At 60.1% G+C, this 18152-nt stretch overlaps 1 protein-coding gene across 1 annotated transcript in view; it reads right to left on the bottom strand.

Moving 5' to 3' along the window:
- Positions 1–1159: 1159 nt before the first annotated feature.
- The window catches only part of SETD1A (SET domain containing 1A, histone lysine methyltransferase), a 37720-nt gene continuing 20727 nt past the window's right edge, over positions 1160–18152 (bottom strand). Inside the window, exons 6-21 of the mRNA XM_084632077.1 lie at positions 17981–18102; positions 16874–17097; positions 15223–16297; positions 14047–14904; positions 13225–13401; positions 12832–12922; positions 12222–12355; positions 11852–11954; positions 10585–10824; positions 8775–10088; positions 8085–8254; positions 7698–7808; positions 7269–7388; positions 6814–6951; positions 4564–5983; positions 1160–3890 (exon numbers count right to left, since the gene is read on the bottom strand). Coding sequence (XP_084488203.1) covers positions 5810–5983; positions 6814–6951; positions 7269–7388; positions 7698–7808; positions 8085–8254; positions 8775–10088; positions 10585–10824; positions 11852–11954; positions 12222–12355; positions 12832–12922; positions 13225–13401; positions 14047–14904; positions 15223–16297; positions 16874–17097; positions 17981–18102 — 5051 coding nt within the window. The 3' untranslated portion in view covers positions 1160–3890; positions 4564–5809. The remainder of the gene's footprint in view (positions 3891–4563; positions 5984–6813; positions 6952–7268; positions 7389–7697; positions 7809–8084; positions 8255–8774; positions 10089–10584; positions 10825–11851; positions 11955–12221; positions 12356–12831; positions 12923–13224; positions 13402–14046; positions 14905–15222; positions 16298–16873; positions 17098–17980; positions 18103–18152) is intronic.

Genomic DNA, 18152 nt, shown 5'->3' with positions numbered 1-18152 from the left:
GAATAGGACCCAGGAGTCCTGGCTCCCAGCCCCACCCCACCCTGCTCCAACCACTACACCCCACTCCCCTCCCAGTCCAGGGAAAAGGCAGCTATCCAACTCCAGCAGGAATTCACCCCCCACCCCAGCTCCAGCCACATGGGGGGGGGGGCCACAGGGCAGATCCAGGTGGATTCTTACCTTGCCGGCCTGCGCCGCTCGCCAGGAGGCGGTGACGCAAGGAGACCGTAACCGGATCCCGGGGTTCCTCTTTCACCCAGCGAGACACTTTCGCTTCTAAACAGCTGGGCTCGCCAGCCAGCCCCGGCGTGTCTGCCACCAGCAGGGCGGGGATCCGTGATGAGCTCTTGTGCCGGATCAGAGCCCGCGACCCCCCCCCTCGAAGGGGGGGGTCTATTCCGCACCCTCCCCCCCAGCCAGCCCGTCCCCCACCCTTGGGCCAACACCTCCTAGAGGGGAAAAGCCCCATGTCCCATTCCCGCCCCCCTGAGCAAGCTACTCTCCTGGCCAGGGGTTGGAGCAGGGCCGGGCCCCCCCCAGAGCAGGAGTGGCCAACCTGGGGCTCCGGAGCCCCGTGCGGCTCCTTGTCTAGGCACCGACTCCCGGGCTGGAGCGACAGGCACCAGCTTTTCAGTGCGCCGGGGGGTGCTCACTGCTCAAGCCCTGGCTCTGCCCCCACTCCACCCCTTCCCGCCCTTCCTCCCCCCAGCTGCCCAGAGCCTCCTGCACACCACAAAACAGCTAATCGGGGGGGGGGGGGGGGGAGGAGACAGCGCTGATCAGCAGGGCAGCGGGTGGGGGCAGGAGGCACGGGAGGCAGGAGCTGATGGGGGGGCTGCTGGCGTATTACTGGGGCTCTTTGGCACTGTACATGGGTAAATTCTGGCCCCGGCTCAGGCTGGCCACCTCTGCCCTAGAGGGTAAAGGCCCCATGTCCTATTCCCCACCCCTGGGCCAGCCAGTCCTGGGTCAAGATTGGAAAACCAGCCAATCACACACACTCTCTCTCTCGCTCTCTCACAGATGAGCGGGGAGAAGGGGGAGAGAGAGACACACACGAAAACGTAAGACGCACAACCAGGATCAGAAAAAATATAAATAACCCCCGATTGGGTGCCTGTATTTTTTTTTTTTTTAAACAATAAAAGTTTAATGACATTTATAAAAATGTGCTCTCGGGCACCAAGTATTGAATCCACAACTTATTAACATATGTACAGTAGGGAACCGAGGAGAGCAAATTAAAGAGAGAGCGCACGGAGTGAAATCGCTCACATTGTGGTGAAGAAGGGGCAGGGGAACGTGTCTGTTTTCTTCACTCTCTGAGCTGAACACAGTCGTTCAGCTCCCCCCGCTGGAGAGATCTTTGACAACACACACAGAGAAGGGGGGGGGACTTTTGGGGGGGTGTTTTTTGACCTACCCTAGAGCTCTGGGAGTCGGTTCTGAGTGGGTTTTGTCTAATACAGATGTATGGGGTGATCTTTTCTCCCATCTGAGTTTCTGATCTCGGCTCAGAAGCTAATGCTGGACAGAGATCACTGGAAACTGCTTTGCATCCATGTCTAGTTCTTGATATTCTCTATGTCCCGACCTGGAGGAAGATTCCTTCTTTGGGGGTTATTTCCAAGAAAGCGACAATTCAGCTGGGATGGGAGAAGAGAGATCCCAAAGCACCCCATACCCAAAAGATCCAAACCCTCAAAGGCAGAAGGGAGGAAATCTCAAGACGACAGATGCCTGTTTCAGAGACCTACTTAATGTGATTGCTGAACGCAAGGTTGGCTGAGTTCCAGTAGAAACGGACGAGGACTTTGACAGGTTGGGATGCAGACAAGACACAGGTCTGGTTGACTCTTAAATCGAAGTCCGTCAGATGGTCTGGCATCGCTTTCCATTCATGGGGAATGTCTGGGGAGTTAAGAGGGGAAGAGTTCGTGGCTTTGGAGTTAAATCAAGAGGAGGTGTTGACAAAAAAAGAAAAAAGAAAAATGAAATACATCAGCTGCTGGGGTCAGAGGGCAGGGCGATTCATGCCGGTTTGGGGCAGCTATCAGGACAGATATTCCCCACAGTAGATGGGGTTTGAAATTGATTTTCTCCCTCCAGAATGAGCAAAAGGTGAAGCTGTGATTTTTCAAAAGCCTATCCTCGTCGGCGGGTCTGCGCCTTTCCAACCAGGGCGATTTAGAAACCCGACTCCCATTTATCATTGAAGCTCAATCTCGTCTTTGGAAAGACGCAGGGCTCGCTGAGATCCAACGAGACACAGGAGCTGTGGCCCATACACACTGAAGGCAACAGAGTTAGACGTCTATATACCGTCGAGAATCTGGACCTGTCTCTAAATCCTGTGGGTCTCTAAGTGACCAAGGTAGCTTTGAAAAGTTTCAGAGACTAGCCTAAAAGCCTTGACGAATATACATATTCCAGAGCAAGGGCCTGAAATCTTGCTTTCTGAGCTGACAGGAGGTCCCCATTTTCCCCACACACGTGTGGAGCCAGATTGGCAAAAACATTTACTCCGACACCAAAAGCTAGAAGTGAGCCCAGAGATTAAAATCAGTGTTGAGAAAATGAGGCAAGTTACAAACCATTGCAGACAGAAACGGTTAAAAAAAATCAAACAAGGAGCTGGTGGGTTTAAATATTGGTAAACCAGCTTCAAATTGGGGGAGTTCTGAGTTGTTAGGCACATGTTAAATGCCGCGTATCACAGCCCTACAGAGATTGCTTTCTGGCTTAGAGCCCGCTCGGAAGAGGGGACACATGAGTGTAAGGTTTTAAAAACAGGCCTTTTCTTCTCTTCTCCTCCGCGCCCAAGAGGGAAAATTGATGTCCAAGATGATCTCATTGGGAGGAAAAGTTAGGCACTGTATTAAAGTTGAATTAAAAAATACACAGAGGAAACTGCCAGTTTCAGTGGGTTTAGAGGTTCGAGTCTATAGCCCATGGCTGATGTATTTCTACCTAGCGAGTTGCAGGGGGAACGGCAGGTTTAGACGTTGTCTTCATTGTGCACAGGGTGGAGTTTGGACAAGACACACGCTCAGTTATGATTCAGCGAGAAATAAATTTGTCACAAATGTCACTCTACAGGAAGGGGCAGATTCTGCTCCAGGAGTAAATCCAGAGTGAATCTGCTGATGCCAAGTGTGAATCTGCAATCAATTCCACTGATTCCAACAAAAGTTTGTTACACCAGAGGAAATCTGGAGTAACTTTAATGGAGACTCTCCAGGTTCAGACTGGTGTGACTGGGATCAGAATTTGGCCATAGCCCTGCAGAACTCAGTGGAGTCACTCTGGATTTACCTCAAGATTCTCCCACTGCCCATCTCAGATGAACCATTACCCAGTTCAATTTCATTTGCTAAAAACTCTCCAAGGGACAGGGACAGCAGCTGCCAGAAAGACCAGTGTGTTTTCCCAGCATGGCGATGTGATGGTAGAAACAAAGCAGTTTCCAATCAAAGCCAGGAAGGTTTCCAACAGCCAAGGTTCAGCGGTTCGATCTCATGAGATGTTGAGGCCTTCGGACTGCCATCAGGAGAAAGATTTGCGCTCAAGACAAAAAGCTTTCGAAGCAGACTTGAGGAAAGAACAGCCTTGATTCTTCAGACACTGCCATTTCAGGGGTGCCCACACTGACACCTGAAAGAGGCCTGACTTTCAGGAAATGCTGACTATCTTCCCCCTGGAAGCCAGATATTTGTGTGGGATCTCGAGCTAGCCAACCCAAAAATCACTAGCCAGTTTGGAAAAGTGGACACTTGGCTGGCAAAGGAGAACAGTGCTAAGGGTTACAATTTGGCTGTCGATCTCAGCTCTGGCTTTACACCTTGGAGTCCCGTATAGGAAGGGCAAATGTATTGGCGTCTAGATCGGCCCTGTGGATGAGAGAAGAGAATTTGCGGATGGATACATGGATAATCTGAACCTTGGGAAGGTGAATGCAAAACTTAACGAGAAGAGAATCTGGGGAAGGAACTGTAGGTATGGATAATCCAAACCTCGAAAAGGCAGATGCAGCAACAAACAAGATTTGGTGATTTACGCTTTAGGACAGAACAGCCCAAAGCTCAGAAACAGGGACAGGAATTTAACTGCTTTCCCAAACCAAATCCCATCAAAACACAGAGTGGAAGGCAAATCAACATCTCATAGATTGGACCCTGGACAGTCCAGCCACCTTGACAAATCTACTGGGGGGAAGCATTCATCTTTTGAAAACAGAGCCATAATCCCAACCAGCGTCGGGTTGAGACGCGCGAACGACACCACAAAAGCTGGGGCAAGATTGGCTTGTGGATATGGAGCCCGATTTCCTGTTTTCCCGTCTTTCAGAACCGACTCCCATAAAAAAAGCAACTCAAACTATATTTTCTCCAGTGCCCATCCATAAAGGACTTTCTGCTTTCACCCCAGGGATAATAAAGCAAACTTTCCCTCGAAGGAAATTAAATTGGGGCGAGGGGAAAAAAAGAGCTGTTATTTACAACCATTTTTTTTCTTTTTTAGTAGGAAGAGGGAAAAAAAATAATAAAAAGAATATTTACATACCAATAACTTTTGTGTGTTTCTACAAGAAACAGCCAGTCCATCTGGAATATATACACAACTTTCTTCTCCTAAAGAAAAATTAACAGGGGGTCTTGATTCTGGTCTCGGCTTACGCTGGAGATACGCTCTGCCCGAGCGACACTGGGGTGAGCGAGAGGAGAATCCAGCCCCTTTATTATTATCTATTTGTGTTTTTATTTTTTTTAATATGTCGGGGGGGAGGGGCACACACTGATTGGCAGCAGGATACGGAGATGAAGTGATTTGATTGATTCTGTTATATTTGAGAGGGGACTGGGTATTGTTTTGTTTTGTCCAGAGGGAAAGATTTCTCCCCCTTTAGAGGGGAAAGAAATATCAGGACTTTAATGCTAAAGGGGTGCGGGACTTTGCGAGGCACTGCAATCAAAGGGTGAAGGCTGTGATCATTGTGAAGTGAATCAGGAGTGGCACCTGTTATAAAATTGATGAGAGGGGGAACAGAACAGTAGAAACCCGACCATGCTAAACAGATCCTCCCCCTCTGTAGAGGGCGCTCGGGAGCTACCTGGTGCGGGTGGGGGACTGGGTGGGAAGAGCAGCAGGGACAAACAGATGGGGGGACAGGAAGAGTCTGCTTCAGGCTCTAATGCTTTGGACTCCGACCCCTTGGATGATTAGATACACAGCTGGCGCTTTCAGCTGCTTGCGTACTGACCATGGCAAGACCACGGCACTTCCCACCATGCTCGGCTCCCTTCCCCTGACAACTGGGTGGCGACAGGTGTCCATCAAGCAGGAGGACAGGGGAGAAGGAAGGGGTCCTGCAGGCAAGGACCCGAATTCCTCTTCAGAGGCAGGGAATATAAATGCAACGCAAAACTCCCAACTGCGTTGGAAAGAGGGCAGCTCCGCTCCCAGCACACACTCTGCTCTGCTGCCCCCAAAGCATCCTGGGGATTTGGGTCAAGCGCCCCTGGTCCTAAGCAGATCTGCATGCTGGGAGTCATGGGCGAGGAAGGAACGAGTCTTGCCTGGGAAAAGCTGCTTCCAACTCAGCTCCTGCCAAAATGCTGTCAACATTGGCTCTGGAGCCAATCTGCAGGGTGGTTGGGGATCACTAAAGGCAACCTGAATCCGGACCTGGCTTCCCCAGGGGGAGGGTGGATCCCGGCAGAGAACCGACTGGCCGCGGGCCCCATTACCAAGCCACGTGGAGCTCATAAGGCGCCGGAGGACGGGGCAGGGAACACAATAAATACGGCTCTCAGTTCAGGGTGCCGCGGCAGTTCTCGGTGCCGCACAGGCAGGGAATCTTGTTCTCCTCGATGGGGAACTTGTAGTCGTAGGTGATCTCCTCGTTGACGCTGATGGGCTGCTTGGAATAGATGACGATCTTCTTCTGAGCCTCTATGGTGATCACTTTGGCGTAGCAGTTGGGCTGAGGGATACAGGGAGTGGGGTTAGCTACAGCCACGTTATCCACACCCGCCCCAGCTGGGAGGGCCCTCCCGAGGGGACATGGAGAGCCCACCCCAGCGCCCCTGAGCCCTGCTCTCATCGGTACACAGGCTACGGAGGGCAGGGACCCAGGAGATTGGGGATCAATCCTGCTCTGCCACTGACTCCCTGTGTGAACGCAGAGTCGCTGCATCTCTCCGGGCCTTGGCTTCCCCAGCTGTAAAGCGGCACCATATAGGCAGGGTGGCCCAGACTGACAGACCAAGCTTGGAGACAAGCGAGGGGACGGAGGGGCGGACAGAGAACTGGGAGGGAGGGACGGGTGGAAGCAGACAGAGCCTGGATGGGTGGATGATCAAATCCAGGAACAGAGGGAGCCCGGCCCAGCGGCTCCGACCCCTACCCAGGGCTCTGTGTACAGACTCTCATGAAGCCACCAGATCCGGGCCTGGGTGGAGAGGGAGGGGATGAGGAACAACCTGGAGCACAGATGCCCTCACACCGACTCGACAGCCACTGAGGCCCCTCCCTGAGCCCACAGGCACCCCCACAGGATGAGAAGCCAGCAGCCTGGTCCCCCCTCCCTGAGTCCACGTGTGCCCCCACTCAGGGCAAGAAGCCCAGCAGCTCTGTCCCCCCTCTTGAACCCACAGGCGCCCGCCTCAGGGAATGAAGCCTGCAGCTCTGTCCCCTTTCCTTGAGCCCACAGATGCTCCCCCAGCATGAGAAGCCAGCAGCCCTGTCCCCACTCCCTGAGCCCACGGGTGCCCCCCCGGCCCGGGTGAGAAGCCAGCAGCCCCGTCCCCTCACCGTGCAGCAGTGGTTGATGAAGCGGGCCAGGTTGCCGCACTTGGTGGCATCGATGATGGTGTCGTGGTCGACGCGGAACAGGTAGCTGCTGCCGATGCCCTCCTGCACATAGCGCTTCTCCCGCATGTCGGCCACCACCTGCAGGCAGGGGGATAGCGGTGAAGACACCGAGAGCCTGGGCCATGCACTGCCCACAGCCTGCCACTGAGCCCTGCGGGAACAGCTGCACACCGACGGCTCGCCTGGCACCGCATTGCAGCCAGCTCTGGGGAGGGGCAGCTGGAGAAGAGCCGCACTGCACACGGATGGCTCACCCGGTGCCGAGATGCAGCCACCTGTGGGTAGGGCAACTGGGGGACAGACCCTTGTCAATTTCACCCCCCCCCACACACACACACCCCCCCCCACACACACACAGAGCCTGGCACCGAAAGGACTCCCACCCCCGGACTCACCTGCCGGATGTTCTGCCCCACATACTCAATCACCATCTCATCGGCAGCGATCGGCTCCATGGCGAACAGGCCCCACTCGTGGATACGGCTCCGGCCAAACCGCAGCTTCTTCTTACGGAACTGGAGTGAGGGTTACGGTACTGGTGTGACTGGGACACACTGGTCTTAGGGGCAGTCATGTCCCTGCACCGAACTGTTGCCCCACACCCTGCTGCACAGCACCCCTAGAGCCGCAGTGGGCAAGGGGGCCAGGGCTGACCGCCAGGGGAGAGCGCCCCCTGCTGAGCCCTCCACCCCCCTCCCTGCAGCACAGGGCCCCCTAGTGCATTGGGGTCAGTGCCTCCCAAGACATCCTCTGCCCTTCTGCAGCCAGGGAAGCCGGTCCTGCCCCACATGCCCCACCGAGGATCCGCAGCGCTGAGCACGTACCTTGAGCTGATTGAGCTTCAGCAAGTCGCTGTCCAGGATGGCGGAGGAGCCGATGGCGCTGAGCAGACGCCGCTGCTCCGACCTCCGCTCCGACAGGATGCGGTTGGTGCCCTGGGAGACGGCGGGAGAGGGGGTTAGAGCATCTGTCCCCGCAAAAGGGATCACACCACCAACGCCCCCACCCACTCTCCAAGTCTGCAAGGGGAACAGGCGATCGGGGATGATTCAGCCCTGGGTGGGGACAAGCGAGATGGGCCCGACTGGGGCGTCTCCATTTCTGCCAGGGGAACAGGCAGTCAGGGACAATCCTGCCCCAAGTGGAGATGGGCCCCCCAGGGCGTCTCCATCTCTGCCAGGGGCTCAGGCTGCCGGGGACGCTCCTGATACCTGGGTGTCCATCACCTCCAGCTCCTGTGCCGTCACAGGACACACGTCGAGATATTTGTCCTTCTCCTTTTTGCTGATGGGGTAGTAGCCTTCGCTGCGGGCACAGCCAGTCTGGTGCTCCCGCAGGTCCGACGACTTCCGCTTCCGCTTGGGGTTGGCAATGTTGGTGAGTGGGGGCAGAGGTTAAGGAAAAGGCCGGCTGGGAGAGACCAACATGCCCAGACTCCTCATCCCCTCCACGGGACAGGATCCATGGGCTGTTCAGCCTCTCTCGGGCTGGCAGCATCAGGCTGTGCCAACAGGGGCAGACAGGGATGCCAACCGCTCAGGCCACAGGGTACAGATCCCACAATCTCATGTTCTCTAGGACACCAGGCATTCAGCTGACTGCTAAACCTCTGGAGCCTTATGGGAGCCAGCGCCCCCAGAAGGGAAGGGTCCCGTGTCCCATTTCTCACTCCCTGAGCCAGCAGGTCCCTCACCCTGGGGCCAGATTGGAGCCAGCTCCCCCTAGAGGGGAACCCCCCCTGCTCCCCGTCACCTTCCCCACCTCCAGCCCCGTGCTGAACGGGATGGGAGCCAGCACCCCCTAGAGGGGAAAGGTCCCGTGTCCCATTGCCAGCCCCCCTCCACCCCACCTGGGATGGGATGGGAGCCAGCGCCCCCCCAGAGGCTCCACAGTAAGGATATTGGTGTGGTGCACCCAGTGGGTGTCGTTGAGCCAGTCGGTGCTGTTGTCCTCCTGCAGCAGGCGCTCGTAGGTGAGTTTCAGGTAGTGCATGTCCTCCACGTCCAGTCCCGAGTTCCAGATGTCGTAGAGGATGGTCATCTGCTCGAACTCGCTGCGGGTCTCGAAGGAGGGAAGGGGCTGAGGCCAGGGCTTGTGCGAGTGGGAGCGCAGCGTCCGCCGGCGCGTCTCGCCAGCGTCAGCGTCCTCGCTCTCCTCCTCCTCTTCTTCGCTCTCCGAGGGGCAGGGCTCCGAGGCCGGGGAGTCCGGTGCCTCCTCTTTGTCTCGGTGTCGCTTCCTCCTGGCCCGCTCCTCCCCAGCCAGTGCCAGGAGGGCGCCCACCTCGGGCTCAGCCTTGGCCTCGCTGGCCTCCGCCACCACCTCCTCCGGCGCCTCCAGCACCTCCCCGACGTGCCCTCCGAAGAGATCCACCCGCAGCAGCTCAGCTGGGCCCGGGACCTCCTCCTCGGCCTTGGCTGCTCTCCGGGGAGCTGGCGGTGCCGCTCTCACAGCCATGGCGTAGTTGTGCTCCAGGAGGATGCTGTTGTCTCGGGGTGCAGGCAGGGCGCGGGGGGGCGACTGCTCCTCCGCCTCATCGGACGTCTCCGTGCCCTCCGAATCCTCAGCCTCCTCTTTGGCGCAGCCAATGGGCATCTTCAGGGCGATGTCTGCCAGCACGGCCAGGTCCACGCCGCCCGCCTCGGGCTGGTTGGCCAGCTCCAGGAGGGACGAGGCGCCCAGCTGCTCCCGAAGCCGCAGCCGCTCGGCCTCCCCGCTGGCCAGGGGCCGGGGGGGCTCTGAGGAGCGGGAACGGGAGCGACGGCGGCTGCCGGCAGGTGGCTCCTCGGCCCAGCACTTCACCAGCGAGGCGTGGTCGGCCGGCAGGTTGCTGATGGTTCTTGGGCTGGCTTTGGGGGGCTCCCGCTTACGCCCCCCACTGAAGGGAGGCTTGGGGGCAGGGGGCGGCGTGGCAGGGCGGGGGGTGTCCTGCGCTAAGGGCACTTGGGGCATTGGCGAGGCGGGTTCCACAGGCACTACCAGGGGGGACGCTAGCTCCTCGGCAGGGGGCGGGGGAGGAAGGGGAAGCGGGGGCGGGGCTGCTTCGGCCACCTTCTCTGCCCCCGCCTTGGCCACCTCCTCCTCGCCAGGGGCTGAGAAGGAGACTGTTTTCCGGCGCTTCTTGGGGGGTGGCAGGAGGGGGATGGGCGAGGAGGGGCGGGGAGTCAGCTCAGCCTCACGCTCCTCCGGGGGGGCGGCTTTCTGCTCCGCTGCGGGCTCTGTGAGGAGGGAGATCACGGGGGTTAGAGACCCCCCAACCACACACCGAGATGGAACCCAGGGCCCCTCACTGCCTCCTGGCCTGGCCCGTCCTGCAGCCCACTTCAGTGCCTCCCACCACAGGCCTCAGCCGGAAGAGCCTTTGTCAGCTCAACCCTTTCCCGACAGGGCCCCCATCCTGCCGTCCGTGGGCCCCGACACATGGCATGATATCCCTGATCTCCAACAACGTACTCTCACCCTCCGCTCCTGCCAGACGGGGCATCTCCATCTCTGCCAGGGAGCAGATGGCTGGGGACGACCCTGCCCCGGGTGGGCATGGGCGAGATGGGCCCAAATGGGGCATCTCCATCTCTACCAAGGTCGGGGAAAACCCTGCCCTGGGTGGAGGCAGGTGAGATGGGCCCGGATGGGGTCTCTCCATCTCTGCCGGGAAGCAGACGGTTGGGAACGATGCTGCCCTTCCTGAGGGGATGGATGTAATTGGTTATGTACCTAGCGTGGCCTCTTTGACCTTCTCCAGTTCCATGCCTGCCAAGGACGCAGCTTTGCTCTCCTTCCCTGCTGGCTCCACGGGGCAGCTGTCCATGGTGGACTCGTCCATGGTGTTCTCCGCTTCGTCCGAGGAGGAGGAGGAGGAGGACGAGCTGCTCTCAGAGTCCGAAGCGCTGTCGCTGTCTTCGTCTGATTCCTCGTAGAGGGAGTATATAGAGGAGTCCTCACTCTCTGCTGCTTCTAGGCAAAGCAAAGGGCAGCTCAGTCTTCACTGTATAGCGATCTATTGCCGCGATGCAGCCAGGAACAGCCGCACAGTGACTGCACAGGGATGGCTCTTCCCGTGCCATGATGCAGCCACCTCTGGGGAGGAGCAGCTGGGAACAGCCACACAGTGACTGCACAGGGATGGCTCTTCCCGTGCCACGATGCAGCCACCTCTGGGGAGGAGCAGCTGGGAACAGCCGCACAGTGACTGCACAGGGATGGCTCTCCCCGTGCCACGATGCAGCCACCTCTGGGGCGGGGCAGCTGGGAACAGCCGCACAGTGACTGCACAGGGATGGCTCTTCCCGTGCCACGATGCAGCCACCTCTGGGGAAGAGCAGCTGGGAACAGCTGCACAGTGACTGCACAGGGATGGCTCTCCCCGTGCTGAGATGCAGCCACCTCTGGGGCGGGGCAGCTGGGAACAGCTGCACAGTGACGCCTCTCCCCGTGCTGAGATGCAGCCACCTCTGGGGAGGAGCAGCTGGGAACAGCTGCACAGTGACTGCACAGGGATGGCTCTCCCCGTGCTGAGATGCAGCCACCTCTGAGGCAGGGCAGCTGGGAACAGCCGCACAGTAACTCTGCACAGGGATGCGCGGCAGCTGAGGAACAGTGCTACCACATGGGGGCGGCTCGCCCAGTGCTGGGGGGCAGCTGGGTAACAGCCCCACACAAACATTCAATCTTTCGGGGGGAAGCGATGGAGAGTTCTGCGTTGGGCTGGATGCACAGGGGGGACGGAGGGAGCCAGAGCGCAGCAAGCGGATCTGGCCAGCACACCGGGGTTCGTGCTCCGACCCTTGCTGAAGAGGATCCAGGACTTTTGATCACCATCGAACGTCAGAGGCCTGGTCTCTGCCTCACCTGACAGATGGATCTTTATGTGCTGTTAACACTGGGCACTGGGGCCAGCACTGATTGTCAGGGCTGAGCGCCCCCTGCTGAGCCCTGCCTCGCCCCCTAGTGCCAACAATGGGAAACATCCCAGTTCTTTTACCTTCTGATTCCTCTTCCTTGTCGCTGTGTGCTGCATCCTCCTCTTCCTCCTCCTGCCGCTGCTCTTCCTCCTCCTCTTCATCCGGCTCGTCGTCTTCCTCCTCCTTGAAAGGATAAAGTAGGGCACATGGAGAGAGCTCTTGGGGTTCTGGAAAGGCTGGGAGAATCTTTTACCTTTGGGGGCTCCCTGACCCCCAGGCAAACCACCCTCAACTTACCTGGGAGATGGAGTCTTCAAATGGGGAGGGGAAACTGAGGCAGACAGACGGGGAAGGGATTACATGCTGGGAAGATGGGCCCGGACAGGGGGTCTCCACCTGTGCCGGGGAACAGACTGCTGGAGATGGGCTAGAAGTGGCGGCTACTCTCACCTTCTCCGAGGATGACTCTTCAGAGGTCTCTTCCCCTTCGCTGTCCAGGCAGAAGAGCTTCCGGCGCTTGCCTGGCCCCTTGATCCACTCTTCATCCCGCTTGGATCCCTTTGGTCCTTGAGCAGCCTCCTTGTCTGTGAGGGGCAAGGGCAGGGAACATTTACAGGGAGATGGACCCAGGAGTCCTGCTGGCTGCCAGCCAGCCAGCCCGCCCCCGCCCCGCCCCCGCCCCCCCGGCCCCCTTCTCCAATCCACTAGAGCCCACTGCCCTCCCAGAGCTGGGGAAAGATCCCAGGAGTCCTGGCTCCAAGCCAACTACTCTAACCCACCAGACCCACTCTCCTCCCAGGGACAGAATCCAGGAGTCCTGGCTCCTAGCCCCCACTATTTTAACCCACTAGAACCAGCTCCCCTCCCAGTGCTGGGGATAGAACCCAGCTGTCCTGGCTCAAAGCCCCCCCCCACTCTAACCCACAAGACCCCACTGCCATCCCAAAGGTAGGGGGAGAATCGAGGCTCCCCGCTCTCACCCACTAAACTGCCACCCCCCTCCCAGGGCCGGGGATAGAACTCCCAGTCCCACTGACACCGCTCACAAGAGACTGCTCACCATCCTCCTCCTCCTCCTCTGCGGGAGTGGAAGGCCGGGGTCGCGTCTCTTCACTGCCCTCCGAGATCTCAGAAGGCTCTTTCCTTTTCACCTGCAAAGAGCACAGTGGCTGCCAGGGACAGGAGCAGCTTGCGGAGTTGACAGGCTAAGAGCAGGCGCCCCCTTGAGGGGAAAGGCCCCATGTCCATCTGACCCCCGTCACCCCATCAGCCAGCCAGTCCCACGCCCTGGGACCAGATGAGAGCCAGCGTCCCCCAAAGGGGAAAGGCCCCATGTCCATTCCCTGCCCCCCCATCAGCCAGCCAGTCCCACGCCCTGGGACCAGATGAGAGCCAGCGTCCCCCAAAGGGGACAGGCCCCATGTCCATTCCCAGGCAGCTGAGGTACATTTACCTTGAAGGATGGGAGCCTGAGTGCCCCACGGAGGCCGGTTCCGAAGCTGAAGCCCTCGAGGCTGACGGTGCCGCCGCTCTTGGCCCAGTCGACCAAGGACAGCAGGGCCGGATCTTTGAGTTTGGTTTTCTCCTTCTCCTCCTCCTTGGCCTGTTGCTTGGCTGCGTTTTGGAAGGGCTGAAGCCAGGACACCCTATTATAACTCTGCCAAGAGCCACGTGACAAGGCCCCACGCCGGGGGGGGGCTGAGTTCTGCCTTGGGAACGGCACGGGGTGCAGAAGTGCACATTGAACCCAGCCCCCCTGCTCTAACCCACTAGACCCCACTCCCCTCCCAGAGCTGGGAACTGAACCCAGGAGTCCTCACTCCCAGGCCCAGCCCCCATTCAAACCCACCAGACCCTCTGCCCTCCCAAGGGTGGAATAGAATCCAGGCACATCCTGACTTCCAGCCCCCACTCTGAAAATGGAACCCACCCCCCTTTCCGACAAGGCCTGAGTCAGGAACAGTGCCAACCAGTGGCTTGACACAGTGAGGGGTGGGGGCACGCCCTCAGAGTCTGGAAATGGGGAAGCGGGAGGGAGATAAAAGGGCTGGAGGGGCTCATGGCTGCGGGGATGGAGAGGCACACTCCTGCACCACCCAGTAGGCTGGCGGTAGGGTGCGGGGGAGCGGTCAGTGCTCTGATTTCCAGGGGGTTGGTGGAGAGGGGGAGAGATACCAGGGCTGGAGGCTGGGGAGGTCCCACTGCTCCAACTCACAACGGACTGGAGGCTGGGGAGGCCCCACTGCTCCAATAGTGGGGGGCTCCTGGCTCTCACCTTGGCTTTCTGCTCCTTGCGCTCCCACCACTTGTCGAAGGTGCTGAAGGCCACATTCTCCACCATCTTGCGGTTGAGGTCACGCTGCATGATGCTCTTCATCTCCTGCGTTAGGGTGGCCAGGACGCTGTCCACAGTGGAGGCATGTGGGTCGCAGGGTGCCTCCTCCTGGTAGCCCCACGTCGCTGCCCGGTAGTCCAGCAGTCGCTGCGGTTGTGACGGGGGCGGCGGAGGCGGGGGCTGCTCCGAGCCGGGCGGTGGCTCCTCGGTGCTGGCCGGCTGCTGCAGGAAAAGCTGGTCTCTCGGGAAGTGGCGGCTGTCCTGGTCCAGCAGGTAGTGCCCATAGAGTGGGTGGCTGGCAAACGCTGCCTCCTGATGGTAGGGGAAGGGCTCTTCGAACTGCCCCTTGCCCTGTCGCAGCTGGTGCAGCCGGCTCAGCATCTGGGTCTGCATCTGGAAGGACATGGGCATCCCGCCCCACTGGTTGCCCAGCCGGTTCATCAGCTCCAGGGAGTTAACGAAGTCATAGATGTGGGGGGGAGCAGCCGCCCCGGGTCCTGTGCCCGCCTGCGCCCCGTAGTCCGGGAGGCCCGGCGCCTGCAGGTGGTGGGGCGGTGGGGCCTGGGGGTAGTCGGCCTCGCCCGTCAGGTGGGGCAGGGAGACTGACATGAGGGGCTGCAGTGGGTAGGTAGGGGGCGGCTCCGGCGGGTGGGCGAAGGCCGAGACACCCAGCGGGAGGTGGCCGAGGCCCGCAGGCAGCACCGGGAAGTGTGGATCGGCCGGCGCCGACCCCGTGGGCTCCTCCTCCGCCTCCTCCTCCGAGATCTCCATGTCCTCGCCCGATGACTGCTGGGAGGCCTAGGGAAGGAGGCGGGGTTATGACACGCCCCCCCTGTTCCAGCAACAGGCCCTGTCCTACCCAGACACCCGCCGCCCCCTCCCGCAGCACTCCCACCCCCACCCCACCCTCCAATCCCACCCCTCTCCTCCCTCTGCAAACCCACATCATCCCCACAAGTCCTGGCTCCCAGCCCCCCTGCTCTAACCCACTAGATCCCACTCCCCTCCCACAATTGCTGATAGAACCCAGGAGTCCTGACTCCCAGCGCCCCCCTTCCCCCGCCCTCTAATGCACTAGACCCCACCCCCTCCCAGACCCCAGAAGCAGCATCTCACCCTGTCCTGCCCGTTGGCCTTAGGCGACTCTACCCCGGCGTCCGGAGCTGGTACCACATCCTCAAAGCTGACAGGCAGGGGTGGGGGCGGGGTGCAGGGCCCATGCGGTTCTGCCCCCTTTGCCCCCGCCTTGCCCCCTTCCTCCTCGTCTTCCTCAGTGTCTGAATTGAGGAAGGAGAACTTGGACCTCTGCTCCTTCAGCAGCATCTCAATGCGCGAATCCAGGCTGCTGTGGTGGGCAAATGGGACGCTCTCATTGGTGGTCTCTGGTGCCGGGGAGCCCAAACGGGCCGGCGAGGCCTGGGGGGCCGGCGACTGGGCCTGATCTTCAGCGCTGGCAGCCGCAGGGCTGGGCTCTTCCTTGCTTTCCTGAGCCAGAAATTCCGTGGGGGGCAGGGAGTTGGCAGCAAAGGTCTCAGCCGTGGGCAGCAGCCGGTAATCCTGATCACAGGGGTGTGGCTCCGGGGGTAGCGGGAAGGGCTCCAGGGGGGCCGGGTAGGGAGGGTAGATGGCACTAGGGGCTGTGAAGGACTCCCCTTGCTGGCTGAAGCTGTGGCTGTTCTGGAAGAGGGTCCCATCCGGCGTGGCTGGAGCCACGGGGTAAGAAGCTGCCGTGGTGGAAGCGGAGGAGGAAGAGGAAGAAGAAGAGGAGGAGGAGGAAGAGGAAGAAGAGGAGGAGGAGGAGGAAGAGGAAGAAGAAGCAGGGGTGGGATCCTCCCGCTGGGGGCGCTCCCGGTGCCGGGACTGATAAGTGGAGTCCTCTCTTTGGTGGGAGCGGTGGGCGGAGGAAGAGGAGGAGTGGTGGGAGGAGGAGCGTCCCTCGGAGGAGTGACGGCGCTGGTAGCGACCGCCTGCCCCCTCGTACTGCTGGTTGTAGGGCGAGTAGTGGGGGTCATTGGGGCGGTAGTGCGAGGAGGAGGCGGTGGCGGCAGCTGTGGAGGAGGAGGAGGAGGCGGCGGCGGCGGAGGCAGAGTAGTGTCGGCGGGAATACGACTCCGGGTAGCTGTTCTCGTGTCTGCGGGACTTGTAGGAGGTCGGCTCCGGGTGATAGCTGGAGTAGCTGGGCGTGCCTTGCCTAGGAGATGGGGGAGGAAAGACCCAGGCAGTGAAATCCGGGCACTGCAGGAACAGCTGTTAGACCCACCGCTGCTCACACCGAGCTGCAGCCACTGCTGGGTAGGGGCAGCTGGACCACAGCCACACACAACGCTGGCTCATCCAGCACTGAGATACCGAGGCCAGCCCTGACTGCCAAAGGAGAGCGGCCCCTACTGAGGCCCTGCCCCCTAGCACAGCGCCCCCTAGCACTGCACTGACTGCCAGGGGAGAGCGCACCCTGCTGACTCCCTTCCCTGCAACACAGCGCCCCCTAGTGCCACACAGGGGCCAGCACTGACTGCCGGGGGGGAGCGGCCCCTACTGAGCCCCTGCCCTGCTCCCTGCAGCACAGTGCCCCCTAGTGCCACACTGGGGCATTGGGGCCTGGAACTGACTGCCGGGGAAAGCACCCACCACTGAGCCCCTGCCCCACTCCCTGCAGCACCCTCTCAGTCTCCCATCCAGGCTCAGCTCCAGCCCAGCTGCTTGGAGTGAGCGTCAATGGAGCAGGGAAGCTGAGCGGTAGGTCCAGCAGAGAGTGCAGAGCAGGTACCTGCTGGAGTAGGCCGAGTCTTGGGAATACGGCGTTCCTCCTCGGGGGGTGTGCGGGGTCCCCTGGGACGACTGGGGGGTAAACTGACCATAGAACGAGGGGGTGTCCTGGCGAGCACTGGAGTATGGGGTGTCCTGAGAGCAAGGGGTCCCATTGCCGGGCGTCGAACCCACAGTGCTGGCTGAGTAGGAGGAGTCGGTGGACTGGCGCCGTCGGGACTCTGACTACAGGAGGAAGGAAAAGAAGTTTAAAGACATCTGGGGCGGGGCAGCTGGGAACCGCCACACAGCGACACCGCATGGGGATGGCTCGCCCGGCTCTGAGATGCAGCCACCTCTGGGGCGGGGCAGCTGGGGACCACTACACAGCGACACCGCATGGGGATGGCTCGCCTGGCTCTGAGATGCAGCCACCTCTGGCACGGGGCAGCTGGGAATCGCCACACAGCGACACCACATGGGGATGGCTCGCCTGGCTCTGAGATGCAGCCACCTCTGGGGCGGGGCAGCTGGAGGACAGCCACACACAGCACTGCACAGGGGTGGCTCGCCAGGCTCTGAGATGCAGCCACCTCTGGGGCGGGGCAGCTGGGAATCGCCACACAGCGACACCGCATGGGGATGGCTCGCCCGGCTCTGAGATGCAGCCACCTCTGGGACGGGGCAGCTGGGAACCGCCACACAGCGACACCGCATGGGGATGGCTCGCCTGGCTCGGAGATGCAGCCACCTCTGGGGCAGGGCAGCTGGGGAACAGCCACACACAGCACTGCACAGGGGTGGCTCGCCAGGCACTCAGATGCAGGCACCCCTGGACAGGAGCACCTGAAGGACAGCTGCACAGCAGCGCCACATGGGGATGGCTCACCTGGCAGTGAGATGCAGCCAGCTCTGGGGCGATGCAGCAGGATAATGGCTACACACAACGCTGCACAGGGATGGCTTGCCTGGAGCTGAGATGCAGCCACCTCTTGGGCAGCTGGAGAACAGTTTGTAGCTCTGACAAGTCAGGCTACTTATTCCCAATCCTAAACATGGCCATCGGTGCCCGAATTTGAGACGTGGAGTAAGAGCCTGGCTCCCAGCCCACCCCGCCAGCCTCCTGTACCGTCTCAGCCTGGGTCACAGGCGCTGGGAATTTCTCGCTCAGAGATTTGCCCCCGGTGGGAACAGTCTGAGGGGTGTAGGAGCCGTTGACGATCAGCTCATAGTACTTCATCCGCTGCTGTCCTGTAGGGGCAGGGAGAGAGCACATTTGAGAGAAAAGGTCAGGCTTGGTA

The sequence above is a fragment of the Lepidochelys olivacea genome (assembly GCF_965140295.1).
Source record: "Lepidochelys olivacea isolate rLepOli2 genome assembly, chromosome: 6".
Classification (NCBI taxonomy): Eukaryota; Metazoa; Chordata; order Testudines; family Cheloniidae; genus Lepidochelys; species Lepidochelys olivacea.
This window is presented reverse-complemented; position numbering and strand designations above follow the sequence as displayed.